The sequence below is a fragment of the Lytechinus variegatus genome, chromosome 6 (genome assembly GCF_018143015.1).
Source record: "Lytechinus variegatus isolate NC3 chromosome 6, Lvar_3.0, whole genome shotgun sequence".
Classification (NCBI taxonomy): Eukaryota; Metazoa; Echinodermata; class Echinoidea; order Temnopleuroida; family Toxopneustidae; genus Lytechinus; species Lytechinus variegatus.
The window spans coordinates 32,608,187-32,634,595 of record NC_054745.1 but is presented as its reverse complement, the minus strand read 5'-3'; the positions used below and the strand labels follow the sequence as shown (position 1 = coordinate 32,634,595).

The 26,409-nt window shown below is 36.9% G+C and overlaps 1 protein-coding gene across 1 annotated transcript in view; it reads left to right on the top strand.

Annotated features, from left to right (window-relative positions):
• LOC121417388 (transient receptor potential cation channel subfamily A member 1 homolog) overlaps positions 1-26,409 on the top strand; it is a 102,756-nt gene that overhangs the window by 8,159 nt on the left and 68,188 nt on the right. Inside the window, exons 2-6 of the mRNA XM_041611078.1 lie at positions 5,181-5,448; positions 7,212-7,389; positions 13,394-13,467; positions 19,305-19,466; positions 20,473-20,694. Of these exons, the coding sequence (XP_041467012.1) occupies positions 5,194-5,448; positions 7,212-7,389; positions 13,394-13,467; positions 19,305-19,466; positions 20,473-20,694 (891 nt within the window). The 5' untranslated portion in view covers positions 5,181-5,193. The remainder of the gene's footprint in view (positions 1-5,180; positions 5,449-7,211; positions 7,390-13,393; positions 13,468-19,304; positions 19,467-20,472; positions 20,695-26,409) is intronic.

Sequence of the window (26,409 nt, the reverse complement as noted above, 5' to 3'; positions counted from 1 at the left end):
AGGTTTAGAGTGTTGTCTTTATTCCAGACCTAAAACGGTTACAAAAAAAATCTTCTAACATAAGACCTTATATATTCTTATTCTCTTGGAATAACACGAGTTGTAAAACGTAATCTTTCCTCCAGACCCGGCTATTAAAAAAGTAACTGAAAAACTTCAAATCTAACACCAAATTTCCAAAGTTTCACCCAGTAAAAATATGTCTTTTTACCCCTACAAAACATTGTAATAACGCGTGGGTAAAGCAGACATCTTTCTCCAGACTTGGTTACTATTTGAAAAATAAAATAGTTTTTACAAATATTCTAAAACTAATACCCAATAATCTAATTACTGTGGAACAACATAAAGACCGGTTGTCGAAGATCGACTTTCCTCCAGACACAATTATTTCAGGAATAAAAATTCAATAAAACTCAACCCCCAACAACGAATCTTAGAACCAACATTCCTCCAAATTAAGACCATGCATGTAGAAAAGCACATGCTTAGAGCGTTGTCTTTATTCCTGACCCGATGATTTAAAATGATTTAAACAATCCTAAAAACAAAAGACTCATAGTCTTATTCTTGTGGAATTACACGAGTATTATGCTTAGTCTTTCGTCTGGACCCGGTTATTTAAAAGATAAAGAAATATTGAAAAAAAAATGACAGCTGAGACCAATCTTCAAAATTAAACCCACTTAAAATACTTGGGATTAGAGTGTTGTCTTTATTATAATTTTTTAAACGACCGGGTCTGAAAAAAATACTTTGGACTTTTGTGCTATATGAACGCATTACTATAGGATATTAGTTTAGAACGAATTCGCCAAAAATCACTTCAAATTCATTACATTTGTGGGTAAAGTCATTATAACATTTGTGGGTAAAGTGCATTATTACATTTGTGGGTACAGTGTTATTTACATTTGTGGGCGATCAAAAATTATTACATTTGTGGGTAAAGTGTTATTACATTTGTTGGTAAAGTGTTATTACATTTGTGGGCGTTATCACATTTGTGGGCGATTATTACATTTGTGGGTGTAACACCCCCCCCCCCCCTGTTGGCGTAGGCTGGATCCGCCCCTGCAGTTGCACCCAGTTGTCTACTGATGTAGTCAATTTGACTGATTTGTGTTAATAGCTAGTGTACCGTAATGTTATCCCAGCGTGTAGGCAAAGAACGTTCTTGATATTCATGCTGTTCCTCATACATTCGTAATTCCGAAGCTTCGTAATTCCGAAGGTTCGTTAATCCGAAAACGAAATGAGGTTCGTAATTCTGAAGGTTCGTCAATCCGAAAGCGAAATAAGGTTCGTTAATCCGAAAATCAAATAAGGTTCGTATTTCCGAAAATGAAAATTATTCATTTTGGTAACAAAAACGGTGTTGTCATTTCAAGATTACACGATATTATGCAACGATAGTAATAACGATGGATGGTACATGCGTGTGTTGTGGCCAAAAGCATGTATTTCATTAAGAATAGGCGCCTTGATCAAGCATAGGCCAATTTCAATTTTATCTGAGCAATTGCTGCCTAAGCAAATAGTTTAAAGATGCAAGGGATCAAGTGTGTTGGTCGCGTTCGAGTAACCTCTAGATAATAGCATTCGTATTGGGGGGATGTCATTCTTAATAACAGCTTCTGCTGGTGATAAAAATAATACTAATAATGATCCTTGTGAGATGTTGAAAGCGCGAATCGCAAGCTCAAACTAGTAGACATTTCATGCAACAAGACGTAAACTTAAACATCCTGAGCATTTTTGTATGCGTGAGAAAGATGTGTATCTTTCTAAGGAATTAACTCGAGGGCGAGCTGTGATTTGTTTATATACTGACCTTAAAGTAATCTTTTCAGGACTGCATTTAGTGACTCATGAATAGTATATATCTCACGAACTAAATAATGAGAGCAAGAACCGCAAGCTTAAAATTTGAGATATTCCAACCTTACTTTTTTGTAACCAGGAATAGAATGAGTTCCTCAATAAACAATACTTGATGCGAGCGAGAAACGTGAGCCAAAATTTTCTGATTTTCCAACCTAAAAACTGGACATTCTAAGCATTCTTGTTTTAAAAAAATAATAATAACTGGGAGATCAGTTTTCAGAACTGAAGTGGCTTCCCTGGGTAAATATCTATATCATTATAATCATTTTTCTCATTCTGGGCCTACATGCAATTTCCAAAAGTTTGGGCACGTGATTCGCTCGCAACATCTCACAAGGATGCCCTTTTCACAGTAATTGACCAAAAAGGCGAATTTTACATCTTCAGATTTGATTTTCCCCCCAAACCACTTGCTCGCTAAGCTCGCAGAAGTGAAACGTATAACTTATCAATCAGTGATCACTTTAAAACTTTTGCTCAATTCAATTACTACAAAACACACAACCTCTTTACACAGATGATAATCTAATGGTGAAACTATCCGTTTGCACCAAATTGCCCTTATTGGCCCCTTTTTTGGCTTTGTCCCCCTCCCCCCCCCCAAAAAAAAAGGGAAAATACGTTCCGCCGCCACTGGTTGAAACACGCATCGTCTTCATGGCTAACTGCAAAACGTTCTTAAAATGTCCCCTTTAGATCAGGTCAGAGCTTATATATTTAAAACTTATATTCGCGCTTCTTGCTCGCAGTTATTATCTAAATTTAGTTACATAGGCATCTCGTTTTGAAGATCACAAGCATATTGCCCATCATTCTATAAAAAATATATAGCTCGCGCTCGCATAATTCAATCATGTTATTCCATATTTACTTTAATTTATAAGTATAAAGCTAATTATTGACTGTTAGGACTACCCTTTCAAAGAAACAAACAAAAATCAACTTTAAGCTGGCGATCGAGGAAAATTTGGCTGAATTTTTTTTACCCCCACCCCCGTATTTAACGAATGTTGGATCCGCTGGGAGGGAGGCAGGGGGCACTTGCACCCCAAAAAGTAAATAAAAAATACAGGGAAATTAATATTTTCCAAAATGGGAAAGTTCCGTTTTTCAAATATAAATATGCCGTTTTTCTTTTCTTTTTCGAAGTAAAATACTCTTTTTTAAGTATACAAGTTAAGTTAAGTTTTCAGGCTGGAATATTGCAAATTTTCAGCTTGCGCTTCGCGCTCTCATTCGATTGATGAAATATGCATCCTAAAGAGGTCACTAAATGCTTTATTTAACAGGTTCCTTTTCTGGTCAATTTGTTTAAGCTCGCGTTTTGCGCTCGTGCTAATTCTTTAGTTAGATGCATATCTTTTTAATGACAGCAGAAATCTGCTCGGATTGTTAAAAAATTATTTTCATGTTTTATTGAAATACCCTAAAGTTTTAGCTTGTGATTCAAGATCGTAACACCTCGCAATAATGCCATTTTAAGAATAATTGACCCCCAAAACGTTTTACAACTTCAGCTTTGAATATGTTTTACCAAGCCGCTCGCTCAATACACTCTCTCCCGAAAAATAAAGCCTAAATATACATTTTGCCATAATAAGAAGTCACTTCAAAAAAGTTTTTCTTTACTTAATCACTATCAAACACACAATGACTTCAAGCAGATGATAATCTTAAGGTGAAAATATTACCAAAGTGCCCATTTGGATGTATGAGTTTCATTTTTTGGCTTTACCCCCCAAACGAAAATTCGTTCGGCCGTCCTTGCCTTCCCATCCTCGTAACAATTGAACGGCAACAGTGTCCCCCCCATGCCTCTGCTTTCCCGGTTTTCATTTTTCGGATTTACGAACCTTATTTTGTTTTTGGATTAACGAACCTTATTTCGTTTTCGGATTAACGAACCTTCGGAACAACGAACCTTATTTCGTTTTCGGATTAACGAACCTTATTTCGTTTTCGGATTAACGAGGCTTCGGAACAACGAACCTTATTTCGTTTTCGGATTAACGAACCTTAGGAAAAACGAACCTTATTTCGTTTTCGGATTATCGAACCTTCGGAATAACGAACCGTCGGAATAACGCCACAAGTGTTCGGATTAACGAACCATTTTTCGTTTTCGGATTAAGGAACATCGAGGTATAGGCAATTTACGTGTTTTGGAATTACGAACCTTCGGAATAAAGAACCTTTGGAATTACGAAGCTTCGGAATTACGAGGTGTAACCATGCTGTTCTACCTTGGAAGTATACTGTTACCCGATATCAAGTGAAAACTGTCAAACAAGAGTTATCTCCGATGCACAAACTTTACTACAAAGCCATTAGATACGAGGAGATTTATGATCAGCTAGTCCCCTATCTTGAAGAACTGGAGAAAACGCTTTAAATAAATTCCCCAGTTTTTCCTGTGACAGAAAACATGCAGATATCGCTGAGAATTACAATTTTCAGACCAAAAAGGTTTTTAATATGAAAAATACAACGAAAAATCGTCAAAACCAAAACAATAACAATTAAAATAACATCGTACGTCACTGTGAAATCTGTCCAACCTGTTCAAAATTTCAAGCATATTTTGTCAATCCTTTATGTCTTCACCCTACACTGCAATGGTATATTGCCAATTCGTCCACTGCCAACTAACTCACCACATAATCTACCCTCACTTAGTCTAATGCCATTCCGTCCCCTTTACGCAATCTCAAATGCCCGTTTGCTGGTTTGTGAGACGAGAGAAAATTCAAAGGTATAGTCTGCGTCGTCTCTGCATGCAAAGTCAATACGCACACAGAGACCGAGCAATATACAAATATTCCTATCCCTTTCCGAAGTTGAGAAAATTTAGGGCAATACGGTTTTGTAAAATACCAGCTCAGATATCTGATATGGGTGATGATAACTATTAACAACCTTTTTTGTCTCTAAAGTCGGATGCGTTTGCTCAGCTCTATTCGACTCTGCTCTGAGTCTGACTGCAATACTGGTAGATCTAGACTCTAATTACATTTCCCAGTCACCTTGCAGAGCCAGAGATGTCTGATTTTTATGAGAGTGTTTTATTTAGAAGGATGTTGATTTCCCTGCCATGACTGGGGGGAAATCACCTAATTGGTAATTTCTGTTATATTAGCCACTTATGAATCTTTCTAATGGATTTGGTCATTTTATTCTTATTATAGTGAGTTGCTGTATTCCCGACTGGCCTTGTATTACCAAATAGAATTTAATTGAATTCAATTATTTCATATTTTCTCATCTATTTTTCTTTCACTTTAAACCAAACAAAGGAATTACGAGAATATGATGAAGCGGTACCCACTGCGGTTCCAAAGCCATGCAGTGTGGAACCCGAGTCAACGAAAGGATTCCTCAACGGACTCCAGTGATGAGGAAGAGGAAGGCAGGGGTGCTCCCTCGCACCCTTTCACTGACAAAGATTCCGGGAGCGAAACAGAGTCGGACAGTTCTCAGTCGGAATCGGAGCCCAAGATGCCCGACGGGAGAGCAAGGTTTATAAGCTTGGCCAGGAGAGTCCGTGAGAACTCGCTTCTTAAGGTACATTCCTTCTTACAATAAGGGGAAGTCTTTTATTAAAGTTCATTCCATTCTTACAATGAGGTGAACTCCCTTCTCAAGGGACAAGTCCACCCCTACAAAAAAGTTTATTTTAATAAAAAGCGAAAATTTCATAAAAATCAGATGTAAAATAAGAAAGTTATGACATTTTTAAGTTTCACTTAATTGCACAAAACGATAATAAGCACATCATGGTTGGTTTGCAAATGATGGAACTATGACATCACACACTCACCATTTATTTTGTATTATATTATATGAAATATGAAATATTCTAATTTTCTCATCATTGTTTAACATTTTATGTTTAGTCAAGTTGGTCCTTTTTGTAAAATCTGTCAAAATTAGAATATTGTATTGTTCAAACAAATAAAAAAGAAATAGTGAGTGAGGGACATCATTGATTCTCTCATTTGCAAGTGACTAAGTTGTGCATTTAACTATTTTTTAAAAATACGCGAAACTTTATAATGTCATATCTTTCTTATTTTACGTCGGATTTTGATGAGATTTTCAGCTTTATGCTGTTCGATTTTTCTCTATAGATTCAAATCAACAATTTTTTGGACGGACTTGATCTATAAGGTTCCTTTCATATTTTTACAATGAAGGGAACTCAATTTGTAAGGCACATTCTTTCTTTTTTATGAGGGAAACTCCACAAATCTTTACAATGAGGGGGAACTTCCTTCTTACTGTACGTGTTATTCTTACAATAATGATATGAACATTGGAAATGCACTGGTATCCATCATAAAAAGATAATCGTGACGCAGAAAAGAGAAGAAAATACCGTAAATTGAAATCTTAGAGTACATTTCTTTCTTACAATGAGGGGAACTCCGTTCTTAAGGTGCATTCCATTTTTTTACAACGAAGGGAACTCACTTTGTAAGACATTTCTATTCTTTCAATGAGGGAAACCCCTTCACATATTTTTACAATGAGGTAACTCCCTTCTTATGGTACATTACAGTGATAATAATGATATGAACATTGGAAATGCACTGGTATCCATCATAAAAAGATACTCGTGATGTAGTAATGACAAGAAAATACGGTAACTGGAAATCTTAGAGAAAATTCCTTTTTTACAATCAGGGGAACTCCCTTCGTAAGGTATAATGTTTTAGATATTAAAAACAGAAGTGCCTTGAAGACTGAAACGTGTTACCTCACATATATTTTCAATATAAGATGATTTTTTTTATAAAAAAAATATTTATTTTTAAAAAGGAAAGGAAATAATTAATTGTTTTAATGAGAATGTATTTTAAGGCTACATCCTCGATAAGGATGTAGCTTTTTGTGTGTACAGTAAGGGTGTGTATAATTGGGTTTTTAGATGTGTATCAGATATGATTATTAGGTGGGATCAATTAACATCAAAATCAGAAAGACATTGGTCCGTTTCATAAAACTTGTTACAAAAACAAATTTAGAATAACAGTTACAGTATGCTACTGAAATCATCTCATTGGCTGAGAGTAAATTTGTTATAGAAATTATGCATTTGTAACTTTCCATCGTTGAAACCCGGAGATTGAAATATTCAAAGTGGCTTCGGCGTGGTGGAATTAATAACAGTTTTTGAAAACTTCTTTTTTACAAAATCCTCTCATTTTATACTCATGTTTATGATTATTATATTGCTGCTATTATTTATGTATATTTTGATTTTATTTTAAAGCAACAAATTCTTTAGTAAAAAATATTAAAAAGTCCTCTCATTTTGTATCCAGTTAGTGAACTTCAAGTCACCTGATATAGAGAAAGCCAAACGTCTCCTCGCGAACCTCACCCCGGAACAGATCTCAAATGAGATAGCCACCAAAGATGGGAGGGGTAACAGTATTATCCACTATGCCTGTATGAAGGTCTTAATACCTTGGGTTGAGATGCTCATCCATCATGGGGCAGGTAGGGTATATTGCATACTAGTGTACAATCTATTGTATAATATACTTTACTAGGTACAACAAACATAAAATTATCCCGAGTGCAGTTTTATTTACCTCAAGGCCAAATGCCGAGGTGAAATAGACTTGCACGAGGGATAATTCTATACTTTGAGTTCATATAGTCATATAGTTCATATTGTATGATAGAACCTTCACTATGTAGTAAATTTTGCAACGCCTACTTAGCTTGATGTACGCGAGCAAATGGGAGCCTGAATAATCCAGGACCCGGGGGTCAAGAAAAAGCGTCGAAAAGGCTCCCGTTTCAGGCACTCAGGCGTCGTCGACGTCTTTGGCAAAGAGGGTTGCTTTTTAGCACCATTCGCTGGTAAATCGCCGTTTAGGGTAGCCCTTTTTTCTCTCTCTTCACGCCATTTAGGGTTGCTAATTTGGTTATGAAGATTACGCCATTGAGGGTTCCAAATATGAATAGATCTACGCCATTTAGGGTTGCAAATTTGAGAAGACTCGGGAGCAGACCTAAGCCATAAACACCATAAAGGGTGTGATTTTAAGGGATACAAAATAAACCTCGCACACACCGGCCAGCGCACCACTTATGAGAGAATACCCCGGTACTATCTAGTCTTACACCCGGCTCTTTATACATTTAAAAGGTCTGAACACGTACCAGCCTTTTGTTTACTCCTACACAAACGATATGCCTCTAGCACACAATAAATGGGCATTATGTTTTACTTTCCCCAGAAATGAGGATTAGATTCGAATTCCCGGGGGACCACTTCCATTGATGAGTGGATACCAGGCACGACCATGCTGTTTCGAAAAGCACCTTAAACAATGGAAACAGGGCTTTTCCAGATTATGAAAATGCACCTCTTAACAATTATTTAGCTTGTGAATCCATACAAGTATTGAAAACAAATCCTCCTTTTCAGTATTTTAAACATCGTTTTTGTAACCCTTATAACGTTACATAGGCCTATACGTAACGTACTTGCCAACTTTTTTCCCTTTTTACGCTCGGGCGCGCCTGGTATCCACTCTTCAATGGAAGTGGGCATCCCCGGGCGGCCTCTCGAGCTCTTTGAGGAACCAAATGTGACTTTGGAAAGTCGTCCTAGATTGGATATTTCGCTGTTACCAGAATTTTGCACACGAAACGCAGATTGAATGTTTCCGTTGCAGATGCGAAACAAAAAAATCTCATTTCACACAATTGGCATGCAGGACAGAGTTTTACGACCATGACGACGGGCCGAAAAGTCTCTTCCAAAATCAACAACCGTTGCAAATAAGCGTTGGCGTTCTTCAACGAAAGGTCGGGAATGTCACTGCTCTGCTACCGGGCTTGCCTAATATATCTCCGCATTTAAATATTCATGACGTCACATTTTAATGCATCAAAATATGATATGCTAGTGAATATAAAGTTAAATCGACATAATGTGTAATACATATATAGATATTCATGCATATATGTCCAACAATACATCTTTTAGAAATAATAAAGGGGAGGACTATTTTCCTTGGTGGGGTGACACGAGACCCACGTGACCAAAAAGTGATTAGGTTTCGTGGTCTGATAAAATTACCACACCCGAATTGGTCGTATGGTGGAACAAAAATAGAAAAATCAAACAGAAAAATTAAGAAATTAGTCTGGTCACTACACATCGTATATTTCTTAAGGTAGCTAGTTTGTTTCCATTTGCTTGCATAATGAGGAAAGATATTTCAGTTGTCATTCCACGCAGTTAAGAATGATTTGAGTTTCATGTGCGTTAATAACTTGAAATTGTACTTATACAGATTTGTGCCACTATTGGCTGTCCAGGACCATAGTTAAAGGGGAATGAACCTCCAGAACAAGTAGGCTTGTGTCGAAACAAAAAAAATCAAAGAATAAGAACAAAGAAAATTTGAGAAAAATCGGACAAATAATGAGAAAGTTATGCGCATTTGAATACTGCAATCACAAATGCTATGGAGAGCCTCCCATTGGCAACGCGACAAGGACGCGTGATGTCCCATGTGAAGTGAACAATTTTCCCTTTGATTGGCCATAAAATACCCTCAAAATGTCTCTTTTTGTTTTTTCCTTTGGTGATACAAACTCTTTATCCACGATGTATTCTTTAAAAATCTGTATTACATGCGCTCCTATATGTAACAAAACATGCAGTTCAAGTGAAATATATTCCAAGGTAATGGGGGAAATTGTTCACAAGTGACATCACATATCTTAAGTTGAAGATCTCCATAACATTAGTGATTGCAATATTCAAATGCTCATAAGGGCGATTCAACACTAGAACTTCAAAAATATCATAAATTTCAACATGCTTTCAATAAGTTATAATAGTGTAATATTTTGCTATGATACCTAAATTCTATGAAAATTATAAGTTTTCACCAAAAGTGAATTTAGATATAGTTTTGTTTGGGGGAAACAATAGAATTTTCAATAATTTTGCTAATTAAATAGTCTATTACAAACACTGCCTGAAACGATTACTGGCAAAGCGAGAGAAGATTGAAAATATTGCAGGTCAATAGAATAATATATCATTGAATGTTCCAAATAAATATCTACAACATTTTCATGATCCATAATAGGGGCAGCCCTGATTTTTCCGAACCTATTTTTAGCAATGTCCCATACGACACATGAAAATGCAATTTTTTTCCTACAATTTCTTTTTTGATGATGCAATTTCACAATATCAGTTTCTCCTTTTTTTGGACCCATGAGTGATCGATTTATCCCATAAGGGTCAAATCACCTCCCTTCATTTTTCCATAATTGTCCTATTAAAAGTTGTCCAGTACGACACACAATATATACTGCATTTAATTGCAGGATTTGGATTCAGAAATTATAAATAGTCGGCCTATTTTAATTTAAGTAATTGATTTGACATAAAGTGAACTGAACAAGTACTTTTTGCCATCTCCATAGAACATGAAATATGTGATTCTAACCATTTTAATTGACTTCATGTAGGCGTATTCTTTTGTGACTTCCTTCAGCTAAACTGGTGATTTTCACTGGTCAAAGCAGGTTAATTCTTTGTCATTGAGCATGAGAAGGAAATCTTTATAATTGATTCACCCTAGCCTGGAAGATGACTTCCTCTTGCATGCTAATGTGAAATGATTATAAGATGCAAAAAAAACTATTTACATAACAATCATCCATTTATACTTCCCTTGATGATCACTAATTGATTTATATACAGTATTGAAGCTCCTTACCTTTTCAAGTTGTAAAAAACATCTGGAAAATAAGACAAACCATGTGGTTTTGTGAAATGCAGAAAAGTTTGAAAAAGTAGAATCGCATTTCTTTAGACCAAAACTAAATAATTTGTGGAATTACAAGTGACAGTTGTGACATATATCATGTATATATACATTCTATATGAAAATCATAACATTTTAGCCCCAGAATTTACGCAAACAGTCCCATTCATTTATTGCCCTAATAGGGTATTGGAAATCATCAATTAATTCACTAAAATATAACTTTACTCAAAACCTCAAGTTTTTCATCTCGTAAAAATAGTGTGAACCATTGAACATTTCCCATCATGAGAAAATGATATAATAATGCTCCCGATTGTGTATATTGAGGTTACTTAATTATATTGTCCTGAATGACTACTTATTAAAAAGGCTTTTCATTAAAAAAAAGAAGCATTTAGGGGCAATGCTTCCCTTCTAATTGATAAAAAGTTCATTGTTTTATACAGGCTCTGCATTACAACCGCAAGTGCCTGTTCAACACACAAGTGTCCCGTACGACACACAAGTGTCCCTTACGACACATTATTTTGTTTATGATATATTGACAGAAATATTCAGCAGCCAATAACGGTTTCTCACATAATGAATGTTTTTAGTTTGAAAGGATTATCATTAACATCGGCCAAATAAAGTGATTGAAGAAGTCAAAGAGACATAGCGTAAGAAAGTCTGGCTTCAATTTAGAGATGTTCCGTACGACACACTTTGCGTGTCTCGTAAGCCACAATATTATCGATAATTGTAATTTGCTTTATTTATTCATGAATGTTTATTTTGCTTTCTTTCATATATGTGTTTGTTCATTGGTAATTGAATGTCAATTTGAGTTCAGTTTCTACACTCTTAAAAATATTGGGTAAAATTGCTCCATGATGGTAATTATGCATCCAACCAACAATGGGCATTTCTTTTGGGCATTATCATATATCCAGTGTGATGAAAATTTTGCTCATTCTAAAGTAATTTCTGCTTATTTTTTAACCTTACTGGACAATATGCTTCCCGCATAGGGTAAAATACTTCCCCAAATTGGTTGGATACATAATTACCCTCGTGCTGGTTAAAAATTTTGCCCAATATTTTTTACAGTGTAAGGAAATTATCTGTCCAACTCACGTACAGACTTTAAAGTATAAACTTGAGGTTTCTAAAAAAGCCACTTTTTCGGCGTCCGTACGACACATTACTATTTTAAATCTGTATTATACAGGATGTGAACGGAAGTCATGTTAATTAAGTCTTGGTTTTCCTAACACTCTCCAGTACTTGATGATTACCTTTAGTTAATGGATTTTTTTTTCTTGCCAAAAAACTGTCAAATGTTCTCTAAATGTCCCGTACGACACGTATGGATCTCCCATGGGGCGATTCCATGCTAGAAAATTAAGCCAATTCACATTTTTCAACCTGCTGTCCAAACAAACGAAGAACTTTAATTTGCTTAATAGTGGCAATATTAAAGCACTACTGGGTAGACATGGAAAAAAACAGACAACCAACAAAAATATGTAGTCCATAGGTGACTTTGAGCCTAAAACGTTGCGTGTCGTACGGGACATTTCTGCACGACACACAACATTTTTATCTATAACTCACCTATAATCATTTTTTTTGTGTGTGTTGGTTATCAGTTTTTCACATGACCACTGACTATAGCTTTATCATTCATTGACAAAAGAGAATATTTTATTGCTCAAGCATTCGGCTAGAAAACTAGAAATTGTTGTCAAAATGCCCCGTACGACACGTATGGAATCGCCCCATAACTTTCTCATTATTTGTCCCACATTTCTCAAACCTTCGTTGATCAGCTTCTGTGATTTTTCTGATTTCACACAAGCTATCTTGTTCCAAATGTTTAACTCTCCTCTAAACCAGGGTTTAATTTAAAGGGATGGTCTGGGCTGAAAGTATTTATAGTTTGATAAATAGAGTATAATTCACTGAGCAAAATGACGAAAATTTCATTGAAATCGGATAACAAATAACAAAGTTATTGAATTTTAAAGTTTAGAAATGTTTTGAAAAAACAGTCGTCGTGAATATTCATTAGGTTGGCTGATGATGTCACATCCCCACTTGTTCTTTTGTATTTTATTATAGGAGATTAGGTTTATTCATTTTTTTCCTCCAAGAACTAGAAAAATTGGATTGACAACTGATTTAGTGCTGCAACTTATTTCATTATAAGGAAGACATATTATTCACACAAGTATAAAATAATGAAAAATATGATTTTATGTAATAACATAAGAAAACGGAAAGTGGAGATGTGACATCATCAGCCCACCTAATGAATATTCATGACGAATGTTTTCACAAAATATTGCTAGACTTTAAACTTCAATAACTTTATTATTTGTTATCCGATTTTGATGTAATTTTCGGCATTTTGCTCAATGAATTCTACTTTATGTATCGAAATACACATATTTTCAGCCCGGATCATCCCTTTAAACCCGAGTTCGGAATACGGGCCTGGGTGTGTTGTGAACTTGTTTAGTTTAGTTAGTTAGTTTAGTTTACTCCAACGGTGTTGTAGGACTCTGCCTGTTCATTGATCAAAGGCGAATGTCTATTGCTGCTCTCTTTCAGACAAAATTAGATGCGCTACTGATATTCACAGGGAGGGGTGGCAGGGGTATCGTAGAAAGCAAAAACATCCATGTTTATGTTACCTCTCTTTGTTTTAGATCTTAATGTGAGGGGAGCAGGAGGGAAGAGACCGATACACCTTGCCGTCAGAGACGAAGTTCGGCTAGGGCAGGTAAGTCGAGACAAGTTCCATTTGAGACCAGCCACTCCAAACCCCCCAAAAAGTCACCCAAAATTAATTTTCAATTGTTTATTGAGTTTAAAAAAAAAGAATTTATCATCTCATCATGTCTTTGCCCCCCCCCCCCCCCCCTCTACCCAGGACCAACATTTGCCCAAGAAAGATACATGGTGTACCGTGAAACCTACTAACCCCCCCCCCATATTTGAGGATCAGCAGTTATCCACATGATACAGAATAATTCGAAGCTTTAAAAATTATGTGTAACTTGTCAAAGTTGATCGATAAAAGCTATAGCACAATTAAATAGTTAAAGATAAATACAGAATCCAATTGAATGACCACCCAAGTGTTTGTACATATAAAAAAATACATACAAAATGGCTCTGGGAAAAAAAATTGTAATTTGCTGTGAAATTAGCAAAATAAGCAAGGAAATGTGTCAAATGTTTTTTCCAAGCAATATTAATACATTGTCCCACACATGCCTTTTTGTGTGAGTCATTACGTCAAACCGTCGTTGTAGATTCGCCGCACCAGCTCATGGCTTTGCTACGGTCCTATACCCCGATAACAAAATCCTCGTTGGAGGAACCAAAATGTTTCATTCCCAAGCGATATCAACCCTGAATCGCCCGATAATCCCTCTTATGTAACGTTTCTCCTCGGCAGGTGCATGCCCGAGGGTAAGACCGTAAACATCAGCTGTGATATTACGTAAGAGCAGCTCTGCCTGTAGTAGGCCTTTCGGAATTAAATTATTGTATTATGTTAATTTGTTTTAAATTTTGAACGAAGAAAATTGGCCCCGAAAAAGGGAAACTGTGAAAGAGAATGAAAATAATTGCATGTGCTGGTGGGCTGCAAAGTTTGATTGAAATGTCACGCTGAGCAGCAATAAAGAAAGAAAGAAAGTTAAAGAAAGAATTAAAGAAAGATAGAAGCCGAAGGAAGGAAGAAAGAAAGAAAGAAAGATAGGAGCCAAGGAAGGAAAGAACAAAGAAAGAATAACATTTAAATAAATATGTTTGAGTTATTAAAATCGACTTAAAATACGATTTTAAAATCAACTTTATAATTATAATTGTCTGAAAGTGACAGAGTGGTTATGAAGAGGAAGAAAAAGAGGGGTTGATGGAATAACCAGAACAGGTGCAATTACGATTTTAAATTGATTTAAAATTGATTTTTAAAATCAATTTTAAAATCGCTCTAAGATTAATTTTAGATCGGTTTTAGTATTAGTTTTAAAATCCTATTCACATTTTTACTGATGCTGACGAGAAGTTACTTTGGTTGTCATAGCATTATATGTCCTGTGTCTAAATAACTGTGTCCGATCGAGGGACTGTTTCTTAGTTTCGGAAAGATAGGAGAGAGAGAGACCCCCGTTCAGCTCAACGTATACGTTTCGCACTCGAGCAAAAAGAAGATCAATCAAGGACATCACCTAATGCAATGTCTCGAGAATTTAGGTAGGGAATTTTTGTAGGTTTCCAGTTACTTAAAACACGATATGGCCTTTTATCTATAAAATGAGACCAATTTTATGAGAAATTGACAATAATTAAGAGCAAAATTTTAAAACACCGATCGGAAAGATCGTCCTCTGTTTCGAGGAGTTTAACATTTTTATTTCTCCTCGTACACAGACGGCTCGCTATCGTGCAGCCACCATTAAAGGATTAACAATGCAAAATCCCTCAGACGGGGCTCATCGATTTTTGTCTTTATTTCATAAAAATATATGAAGAAAAGTGTACCAAAATAGAGATTATCATTTCGTTTTGTCCTAAAATGGTAAAAATCAACATAAAAGGGGAAAAATAGTGACTAATTACTTCGGCTGTCGCGCAACTTCACCTCCCTGTTTATTGGAACTTAATACATAAACATATGGCCATTGAGTCCCTGTACAGATCAAGCTAGAACTTCGGTAATTGCATTTGGTGACAGCTGAACAACGAACATAACAGAGACCGAAGCTTTTGGTCTAATTACGTTATACACTGTATATGCATTAAACCACGGATGGCTGGCTATGAATAACGCTGAATAAATACTTTCGGACGAGCTGCGGACTGACTGGCACTGTAACGTGGGTTCTAACTCGGCTTGACTCACGTTAGCTTGCTCCATGCTACTGATGCACGTCGTGTCCGACCGCGTTCGGGTCCCGCCTTGGGGCCATTGCATGCAGGCATGTCTGCATATGGGAATGACGATGTAATATCGATGAGGCAGATATGGCAAGTTCCGACTCGGAGTCCTCGTATAAGACACATTAGAATTCCGGATGTATTCTAAGATTGTTCAGCCACATGACCGATTTGCTTATTTGTTATGTTAAAACAGTAGTCCAGTACATTTTACTTTCCCATCGTGTTTGTCCAATTGAAGACACCGTTAGAAAAAAAAATCGCATCGAAATAAAAAAAAATCGCCTCAAATCCAAAACCCAAGTGATTTCGAAAGCGCCCGCTACCCGAGTGTTGATAATAAACCAGTGCGCTTGTGGGATGTTGTTTTCGCTTTCAATGTTTTTGCTCCCTTTTTATAGATTACTGCAGGAATTTTTTTTTTCATATCTTCGCTAAATTCCGAGGGGTTGTACACACAGACCTACATACTAGCAACGCTAGAAGGCGTACTTCGTCAAATCGCTGTGATTATGCGGAGACAGGCCGCCATTACTCGATAGGTCTTCGAAGCCTGCCATGCGCGTACAGTACCTATGGGGCATGTACAGTGATAGCACAGAAACGGAACAAAATGATGACATATGAGCGCGAAAGCGTGAAATGCCTAGGCATAACCATGATGCTGATAAATTATTTCTTCATTTGTTTCTTTTATAATAATGTTATATCTTTTCCATATACTAGATCGACATATAGAAATCAGAATAGGGCATAACTCCCTTTTCCCATTGGTTTAAGCGTCGATGTAACCGTCATCACAATAACTCGTGATTCATCAAAAATTACTTTTTATTGATAATATTTGAAAATGATTTACGCATTGGTCCAGTTCATTGATGAATCTATAAGTTATATGATTTAGATTTCCAATGTTGGCAACCATCCGATCATTTTAACTACTTTCTTACGTGCAAATCAATGTGGAAAAGTTTGTTGACAGCAACATTTGTATATAAATAACGCGTATGCAGTTGTCAGGAGGCCTAATGGGGGAAGTTATAGTATTGCCTTGCAAATTACATGATAAACAAATTACAATGCTGTTTAACGCAGCATAAAAGAGTTTCTCTTTGATTTTCTGGAAAATCTAGACTTGACCACCCCCCCCCCCCCCCCCGCCAAGCTGAAATAATATGATGATCGGCTAAAATACTCTGTTGACATATCGCTGGTGTTTATGATCCTTTGATTGGACAAATTATGTGAACAAATCAAGGATCGAATAATAATTAAGAAGAGATAGGAAGGAGGAGAGGAGAAGAAACAGAGCGGGAGTTGGATATAATTATAATTTGTATACAAAGAATATTATTATTATTACAACTGAGTTTATGAAATCAACTGAGAATAATATCCTGGAAGAGATACGTCTATTGCAAACTTAATAAAACTTAAAATAAAACTGAAGTTTCGCAAAATTGTGAGTACACAAACCAAACATATTCAGCAATAATATGCCTATTGTAAAACTGATAAATACTTGGAATAAGATATTACAATTATTGTCGGCTATTGAGTGATCCTAATTTAACCTTAAGTGATACCTGTCAGGGAGGGGTCCCTTGGATTCCCCTGTACTTGTAAACTTTTATTTTTATTGTGAATTTCTTTGGGTGCGTATGTCACTTTAATTACACCCCACCCCCTATAAAACGCGAATAAAATAAACTGATTCTAACTTAGAGAGAAGGGTATTAAAAGAAAAAAAATGAACAATAAAAAAGACAGTCTAGATATTAAAATTAACTAGTGCACTGAAAACCCAATATAGTTCTACCATTAATGGTGTAACGGGAGGCTCACCATGACGAAAAATTAAAAAGATGCCCTTTAAATACTCTGTACTTGCTAATAAAATAGTAATCAAAGATCAAAACACTTATACAAATTATTGTACATTTAAAAAAAACTAGTATATACTTAATACAAATTAATGCAAGTTACATGTAGTTGGCCATTTATGCTCAATTTTATAGGCCTGGCCTACTGGATTTTTAAGGATATAATGTAAGAATGTTCATCTGTAAAAATGTAAGGGCCTATCCGATATATGTTTGAATGAAAATGAATTGAAGTGAAGTGAAACGAATAGTGTTGAAATGAATCAAAATTATATCCATCATAAACAAATTGGTCATGAGAACACGGAATCATGTGGACGAAGTAATGTGCCAAAGGATGATATACACTGTTAAAAAAACCGTGATTTTACAGAAAATAAACAAAGATTTTGTAGAAAGCAATGGCAGAATCATTCTGTAAATTCATAAAACAAGAATTTTTCTGCAATTGAACAGAACAGGTCTGTTTAAAAAGGGGGAAAAGGGTGTTTTATTCAAGGAAATTTGTAAGATTCCATACATCAAATACCAATTTCCTGTAGGATTAAGCAATTCGGTAAGATTACAGGTGTTCTCGAGACTCTGCTGCAGGAACTTATTTTATTATAAGGATAAATTTTCTAACAGTGTATCATTAAAGCCAAAGATAGGGAAGTCCAGAGAAGATGGGCTAATTCACTGTCTTTTGAAATGATTGTCAAAATTTACTTTTAATGTTGTATGTTTTATTTTTTCTACTTATCTGTTATTATCTATATGTTATTATCTATATAATAGGCATGTTGCAGGTAATCGTAAATGCACTGTATAGAGAATTTCATCCCGAGAATCCAGATAAAAAGACAAATTAATAACATAATCCTCATGTGATCACACTAGTAGTTTATTAAGATGCAATTTGTCATTCATATTTTCAATTGTAATTAGGTTTGATTCCTAAATTCTTCAAGATAAAAGCCGGAGACAGCATCCCTTTTCACAGCGTTACAACGTACGAGCTATGGGTATATCCGGGTACTTTTGCAAATCTAGACCTATCGAGCAATGGCCGACCGTCTTCCGCGCAATCACAGACGTTAAGTACGCGCGCCTATTGCGACTCCGCACTCTAGCGTAATTAGTATACATCTCTAAGGTTGTACAACACAAATAGCAAATATTTTTATTCTTGCAATGTTGCGAGATTTCGTATTCGGTGAAAGAAAGATGCTCTATTCAACGAGGCGTTAGCCGAGATGAATAGAGTGTCTCTTTCTTTCACCTCATGCGAAATCTCGCGCAATCGCACTCATGCCTATTCGCTATAAAGGCCCTACCGGGGCCCGTTTCATAAAGCTGTAAGTAAGTTAAGAATGACTTAAAGAACGACTGGTGATCCTTTTTTTGTGCTGAATCATATGCACCAAAATGTTCATTGGCGATGGTTTAGGGCGGGAAGAAGGGATCACCAGTCGTTCTTAAAGTCGCTCTTAACTTTAATACGAACAACTTTATGAAACACTCACCCGGAAATTAGATTAAGTTGTAAATGGGCTAAATGGCAGATGAACCAGTTGTAGACCAAACAGAAAGTAGATGAAGCGGGTGTAGACAGAGCAGGGATTTTTCTTTATCACTACCCCTTGGTTCAGCACGTTAAATTTTGTTTAAGTTTTTATGAAACCGGTTTGCCAGTTTAAATGCAAAAACTGATTTGGTGTCATTCCCATTGTCAATTTGAAGATATGAAATCATTCTTATTATTACAATGATTATTATTATCATCATCATTATTATTGGACAACAGAGAAGGGATCAAGCTCAGTTGGTCAACCTGTTGGTTGCTAATGAGGTACAGGTGAATGTCAAGGACAATCAAGGTCAGACTCCTCTCCAGGTAGCATGTAAATTTGACGGTCAGAAGATGTTGGTCAGAGCTCTACTCTCACATCCGAAGATTCTCGTGGATGTACGTATTGATGGCATTGCCAAGATTTATCTACCTTTGTTCCCTAACTTGGCAAAAATTATTAAATTTGTATTCATTTTCATACTTTAAAAAAATTGCTAAAAAAACATGGGTCAAAATGAATGTTGAAAGCAAAATTTCAAAGAAAATTTGCCTTTTTGTATTCTGAACAGTTATTTTGTTGTTGTTTTTTTATGCATTGCCTATTTAGAGTGTGCAATGATTATTTCATCGATTTACATATATTTACTGTTCCTGTGCTTTTAACTTGGATCACTATGTTTAACTCCGCCCTCCTCTACTCCACGGTCGGAAGGAACGCATGCGTGTTCCCAAAATGTCCGGTAAAGGGGTACTTTTTCGCGGGACAAGTCCGGCCCGCGAATTGTAAAAAAGGGGGTGTATTTCTATTTTCACCCGGAGATTTCTTTAAAAAGGGGATGGTTTTTTATCTCTATCTTTAGCTCCTAAGAAATTTTAAAAGGGGGTTATAAATTATCTTGAATAACATAGAAAATTTGATCAAGTCCCGGGATCGAATTTCTGAAATTCCTGCTAGTTTTGAAAGCTCATCATTCAGGATGATTTCATTTTGAAAAGTAAGGTACGGACCTTTTGTTGGAATGAGAGCTCACCTGAGATAGGGGGTATACATTGAGCAGTGTTCCGGATTTAGGGGGCTCTCCAAGGTAGAAAAAGCCCACGAAAAGCCCTCGAAAGGGGGGTTAAGAAATTTTGGCAGACCTTCGATAGGGGGATGCTTTTAAAGGGAGTGAACGAGCATAGGCGTACCCTAGTTAACACTGAGTGGGGGCGGGGTTTACTACATGCAACTTTATATGAGCTTGTACCAAAATGTGTGTTGGCAACCGAATATTTCTTTAATTGCGGATAGTATTACGTTAGGCTGCATATTGCTGTTTTTGATATGTAGCTTAGATCATAAAAGTGCGAGCTAGACTTGTGAAAGAAATAAACCTCTTTTCATTCTGTTTCCTCTACACAGCAACCAGTCAAGTTCGGAGGAGTCAATTCAACCCTTCTAAATATCCTCTGCCACTACGGACAGTTTGAGAGCGCCCTCTTGCTTCTGAAGCATGGAGCCACGCCACTCACTGTCAACGCCGCCAAGAACACCCCCCTCTACATAATCCTGAAGAAAGGCAACGTAGAGTACGCTCAGCGGTTCCTTTCGGACTGTCAGCGTAAAGGATATGATATGCAGAAGGTAAGAAAGGACAAGGGTCACCACTAAATTGAAGCAATGTTCCTCGGCACCCCCCCCCCATACACGCTTTTCCACTGACATAATTGACGTGGAGGCTCGAATTCGTCAAAGGTGGTTTTGAATTAGTGGTTTATAACCATGGTTCACACAGATTTCGTCATCAACTAAGCTTAAATCAGCGAGTATATTGAGAAACATATAATAGGAATGCGCTTTCCCCACAAGGACATGACGGAGCAAAATCATCAACTGTTACTACCCTGATAGCAGACATGGGGCCTGTTGCAGAAAGAGTTGCGTTTAAACGCAAGTCAAAATATCAAGCACAAGTCCCGAATAAGGGTGCTTCATTGGCTGAAATTGGAGTTGCGCAAGATTTTTTGAATTGCGTTTGATCGCAACTCTTTCTGCAACGGCGCCAGGTCGCAATGACGTCTTAAAGACGTCGTAATCTTGTCATACTGGTCGTACGTCAGAAATACGACGTCTTTATGACGTCATTATGACCACTTTTAACGACAAGTTTATCTTGCATTTTTATATGCCCAGATTATGACAAAATTATGACGTCATTAATTGACCAGTCAATGACAATTAAATGTACAGTTTTGCATGACCAGAATATGACGTGATTATGACGTCATTTATTGACAAATCAACGACGAGTATTTTTAGGATTTTATATAACCTGATTATATGACGTCATTATGACATCATTTATATATACAACACATAAGTTTTCAAAATGTTCCCTACATGTTTTCTTTAGCAGTTATAGGTTCTGTAGGTTCTTGTCGAAAACGGACGTTTGACACTACAACCAAAACATGTGTCGAGTGAAGACTAGTCGCTAAGAGCTGTGTGCACATGCGCCCGATCGTCAGCGCGCACACGTGATCGTGTATTTGAAAATGCAACCGTTACTGAAATGAGTTTGCTGGATTCACGCACGTTATAATTTCTGCTCAATTGACTACCCTTTTTTGACATGTCAAGACACTTCAGGGTAAGCATTTATACTAATACTTATCATCAATTAAGTAAAGAATCCATGTATAAATTAGCTAATCACTGATGAAGTTATTTCAACCTGCGGGACTCACACGTATTGCAAGGTTAGTATACTAACCATGCACAATGAACCGCGTCTGGCAGTGGATTTCTAACTAGTGGGTCGCGCGTGCTGGTATCTTACTTCTGATGCCCACAACACACGACTTCTATGGCTTGATTTTTCTGTGCGCGGTGGCATGTAATGAACCCTTAAACCTGCGGCGTTGTGCGTGCCAGCGTAACGTGCGGTACGCGAAGTCGAACCCTAGAGTTATGGGGCTGACAACGTCTGATGATGCCTTGGACTTTGAACAAATATATTCCTTTGACTTCTTGGATTTGATCTGAAAAAGAGGTTTATGTATTATTTTAGATCCTATTTTCTAATTTGTATAGTGTGGACGTGGTCACTCAGTCATGACTCAGGGTGGTACTGGTGGTGCTCTACGCAGTGCCCTTTTCTCGCCTTGGGCTTGGCCCAAGGCGAGTTAGTACTAATACTTACCTTGCAATACGTGTGAGTGGGTTTTGACTACCTCAAGTGATGTTCGTGCAGGCTCCACTTCACTACCGCTACACTACGCTCAATCTACCCAAACCTCAAGTCAATGAACTTGTTCGGATACTCCAAGTGGCAAATGTGGGGACAATGCATATTTCTTGTAAAAATTATCCCTACAAAAGACATCAACAATAGATAAAAGCTTCATTTCTTACTCTACAACCGTGAAGGGGGGGGGGCACTCAGTATATAATGCGTGTTGGGTATGTGCCGCAGTGGGGACCACCATTTTTACACTCACATTTCTGTTTCAAGGCATAGCATCTTTGTCTTATTGAGAAAAAGAACAAAGAAAGCCGCTCCAAATCATAACATTTTCTTCTTATCGAGAAAAAACAAATCCGCTCCAAAGCTTCGCATATTTTTCGTTACGCCGTTCCGGCCGCATTGATCTGCTTCAATGAGCCGCAATTTTGGTGAAAAGCGGACTCAGAACGCTGTCCGACCATCGCCTCTGCGCTAGCGCACCCGGCGTTTGTGCAGGGCTCGAATTAATCCAAGTCCATCCAAGGCCATGGCCTTAGATGCCCTCAGAAATGGCCTTGATGCCCTTTCAAATATTTGTAGACTTAAGGCCAAAACAACTGCTCTTCTTTGCTGTGGCCTTGGTGCCCTGCGGTAATCCAGTGCATGTGCCCCATTGAAAAGTGCATTCATTATTGATTCCCTTTTTATGGTGGCCTTGGATGTCCCATAAAGTGAAAACTGCCTGCCCTTTCCCTTAAGTGCCCTTTTAAAAAATGGCCTTGCCCCTTTAAATTCTTAATTCGAGCCCTGGGGATGCATACCCACTCACACGCAGGCGACCCGTTCCAAGGACCCCCGTTTTCACAAACATCTGTAGTTCCGAAGCCCATTCCGAGGACCCTCTATTTTACAATAGCCCGCTCCAAGGCCCCCCTTTTTTTATCTCGCCCCCGGCGCATACTTATAAAGTTTTTTTTAAATTAGCCGTGAATAATACGTATGAGGATTTAGATACTGACTCTAAATCACTAATTTTGAGGATAACGGGAGGATTGATATGCAGTGAAAAAAGGGTCGAAGGTAATTTGTTTCACTTTGTGTTCTTGCATTTTACTCTCTGCAAAAGTGAAGCAGTGCAAACTTTGATAATTTTTGTATAGACTAGGTCTAAATAGATCGAGATTTCTTAATTAAGTCGATGAATAATGTGACTCATGACTTACTTCATCTTCTATTCATACGCCTTGTAAATGTGGTGGTGAAGTAAGGCATGGCTTGAGTCACATTATTTATCGACTCAAGAGATCTAGATCTAGACCTATACAATAATCATCAAAGTTTGCACTGTTTCACTTTTGCAGAGAATGAAATGCAAGAGCACAGAATGAATTTTTTTTGGCATGGACAAAGATCGCTGTCACAAAGATCACCATCTTCAAAATCAACCTCTGTATCTTTTTCACCTTCGATCGCTTGATTGCTGGAATGCTGGTGTCACGTGGGAAGTGATTTTTTTTTATTATTTATCTTGTGCTGCTTGACACCAAATAAGGAATACGTAAAAACTGAGGATTACAGTTATGAAAGATTTAATCAAACCTTTTTAATATTTATTGTGATTTCTTTAACAATGATTGTACAAGAAAATATACATAAATGTGGATTATGGATAACAAAATTCAACTTAACTTAACGGTAATCGTTGATGTGAGCCCCCATCATCCTACCTGGTCTGACATGCCCCACTCGGCCCTGGTGGTCGGTCCAGTTCCTGGCCTCCGCAGGTTGCGATGTCTCTTCCACTCTGCCTCGGCCTCCGCAGACTGTGTTACCCCTCGATGAGAAGCCCCCAGATAAGAGAGATGTGGCTTCAACGAATTAGAGGACGAGATCGAGCCCCCAATGATGACATGATTTTTGACAAGTTATGTCGTTGGAGAACAGGCGGCAACTGGGGCCGTTATCTCGTCACCGACGTAGTCCCTCAGTTTAAACTTAGACTGCCTACACGAACATCTGTAGTCTATTCTGGCTTAGGTGGTTCTCCCTTAATTACTAAAATTGACCTCCTAATATACCCTACCGTTACTAGGACTGACTGTACAATTTCTATAAAGTAATAAAAAAAAATCAGTAGCAGATGAGTGCATAAAGCAACACATTCTTAATAAAAGACACTTCCTGTGTATCTATACATCTACTCTCATCAATGCCAGATCACTTTTGGTTATTTACGACACCTGTATGAAAATGCTTCGCCTAATAAGAAATATTTCTAACACGTGTATAACATATGACACTTGGTACACTTGTACTCTTAAGAGGGGGGGGGGGTTCAAGCGTTTCCAATGCTTGCTTTTAAAGTATTTAAAACACATGTACCTGCTTGTTTATAAGACTTCCCTAACCTGGATAAAGTAAAAAATGTTTAACACATGTTATAAACTTTATCTGAAGCATTCTATAACTAAATTTCTTTCCTGACAGCTGGTGATACGAACGATGTTTGACCTTAGTCTTTCGTCTGGACCCGGTTATTTAAAAGATAAAGAAATATTGGAAAAAATGACAGCTGAGACCAATCTTCAAAATTAAACCCACTTAAAATGCTTGGGCTTAGAGTGTTGTCTTTACCCCTCACCGACGTATATTATAACTTTTGAAACGACCGGGTCTGGTAAAAAGACTTTGGACGTATATTATAATTTTGAAAAAAAGGGTCTGGAAAAAGACTTGGACTTGTACTGTAATATTTCATTAACCAGGTCTGGAAAAAAAGACTTTGAACTTTTGTGCTATATGAACGCATTACTATAGGATATTAGTTTAGAACGAATTCGCCAAAAATCACTTCAAATTTATTACATTTGTAGGTAAAGTCATTATTACATTTGTGGGTAAACTGTTATTACATTTATGGGCGTTATTACATTTGTGGGTAAATTGTTATTACATTTGTGGGTAAAGTGTTATTACATTTGTGGGCGTTATTACATTTGTGGGTAAAGTGTTATTACATTTGTGGGCGTTATTACATTTGTGGGCGATTATTACATTTGTGGGTATAACAGGGGGTGCCAATTCTGAAAGCGAATTCCATTACCCCTTTTTTTAGCTTGTCAAACTTTTGGAAAGCAATCCGCACCCATGTAAAATCCAACTTATTGTATGTTGTATTTACAAGAATACACCATACACTGTATTTTTAATGGAAATAAATGTTTTATTATCGAAATGTGAGTTTTTTCCTTGTTATGCAATTTCTTGCATTTATTAATAAAATGTTTGAAACTGAGTTCATAATTAAAATGTGTATTTGATTTGTCGTTGTGTGTGTATGTGTGTTCGTGTTTTGTCTGTACTTGAAGAGTTTTGGACCTACAGTCAATCTTGCAATAGTTAACCCATTATTCGAGTTCTTTAATTTTATATTATGAAATAAGCAAGGTTAAATGTACGTTCGAGTTGTGTTTTTATGTACAATGTCATATGCAAATCATTATCACGCCATAATAAGTAAAAATTACGTCATTAAGACAGCGTAATCGACTATTAAAGACTTTAAAATCATGTCCAAATGACGTTTTATACTGGTCATAAATACATTATAAAGACGTTCTAAAGACGTCATAAAGACGTCGTAGTCAACTATTAATGACGTCATAATCACGTCATTCTAACGTCCAATACTGGTCAGGAATGCGGCGTAAAGACGTCATTTAGAAGTCGAAGTCGACTTTTAAGACTTCCTTATCACGTCATTTTACGACGTCAATATGATGACCAATGTCGGTGCAAATACTCGTCCTCAAGACGTCTTTTTACGACGTCAATATTACGTGTTACATGTGAAATGACGTCAATAAGACGTCTTTTTACCCAGTTTTGGCTATCAGGTTAAGGTTACCTATTAATGAGCCCACTGTGTATATACAATGATCCAAACAACTATTTGAACTCATTGGTTTTGTATCCTCGGTAACAAGCATCAAAGCATAGTGGGCCAAAATGAGTTGAAAGTCCGCCAAACTAATATTTCGTGTTAGATTTTTACTTTAACATGTTGATTATGGGTAATTTTGGGCGTAGAATCGACTGAACATAATCTAAAGCCGATATGACGTCACCTTGAT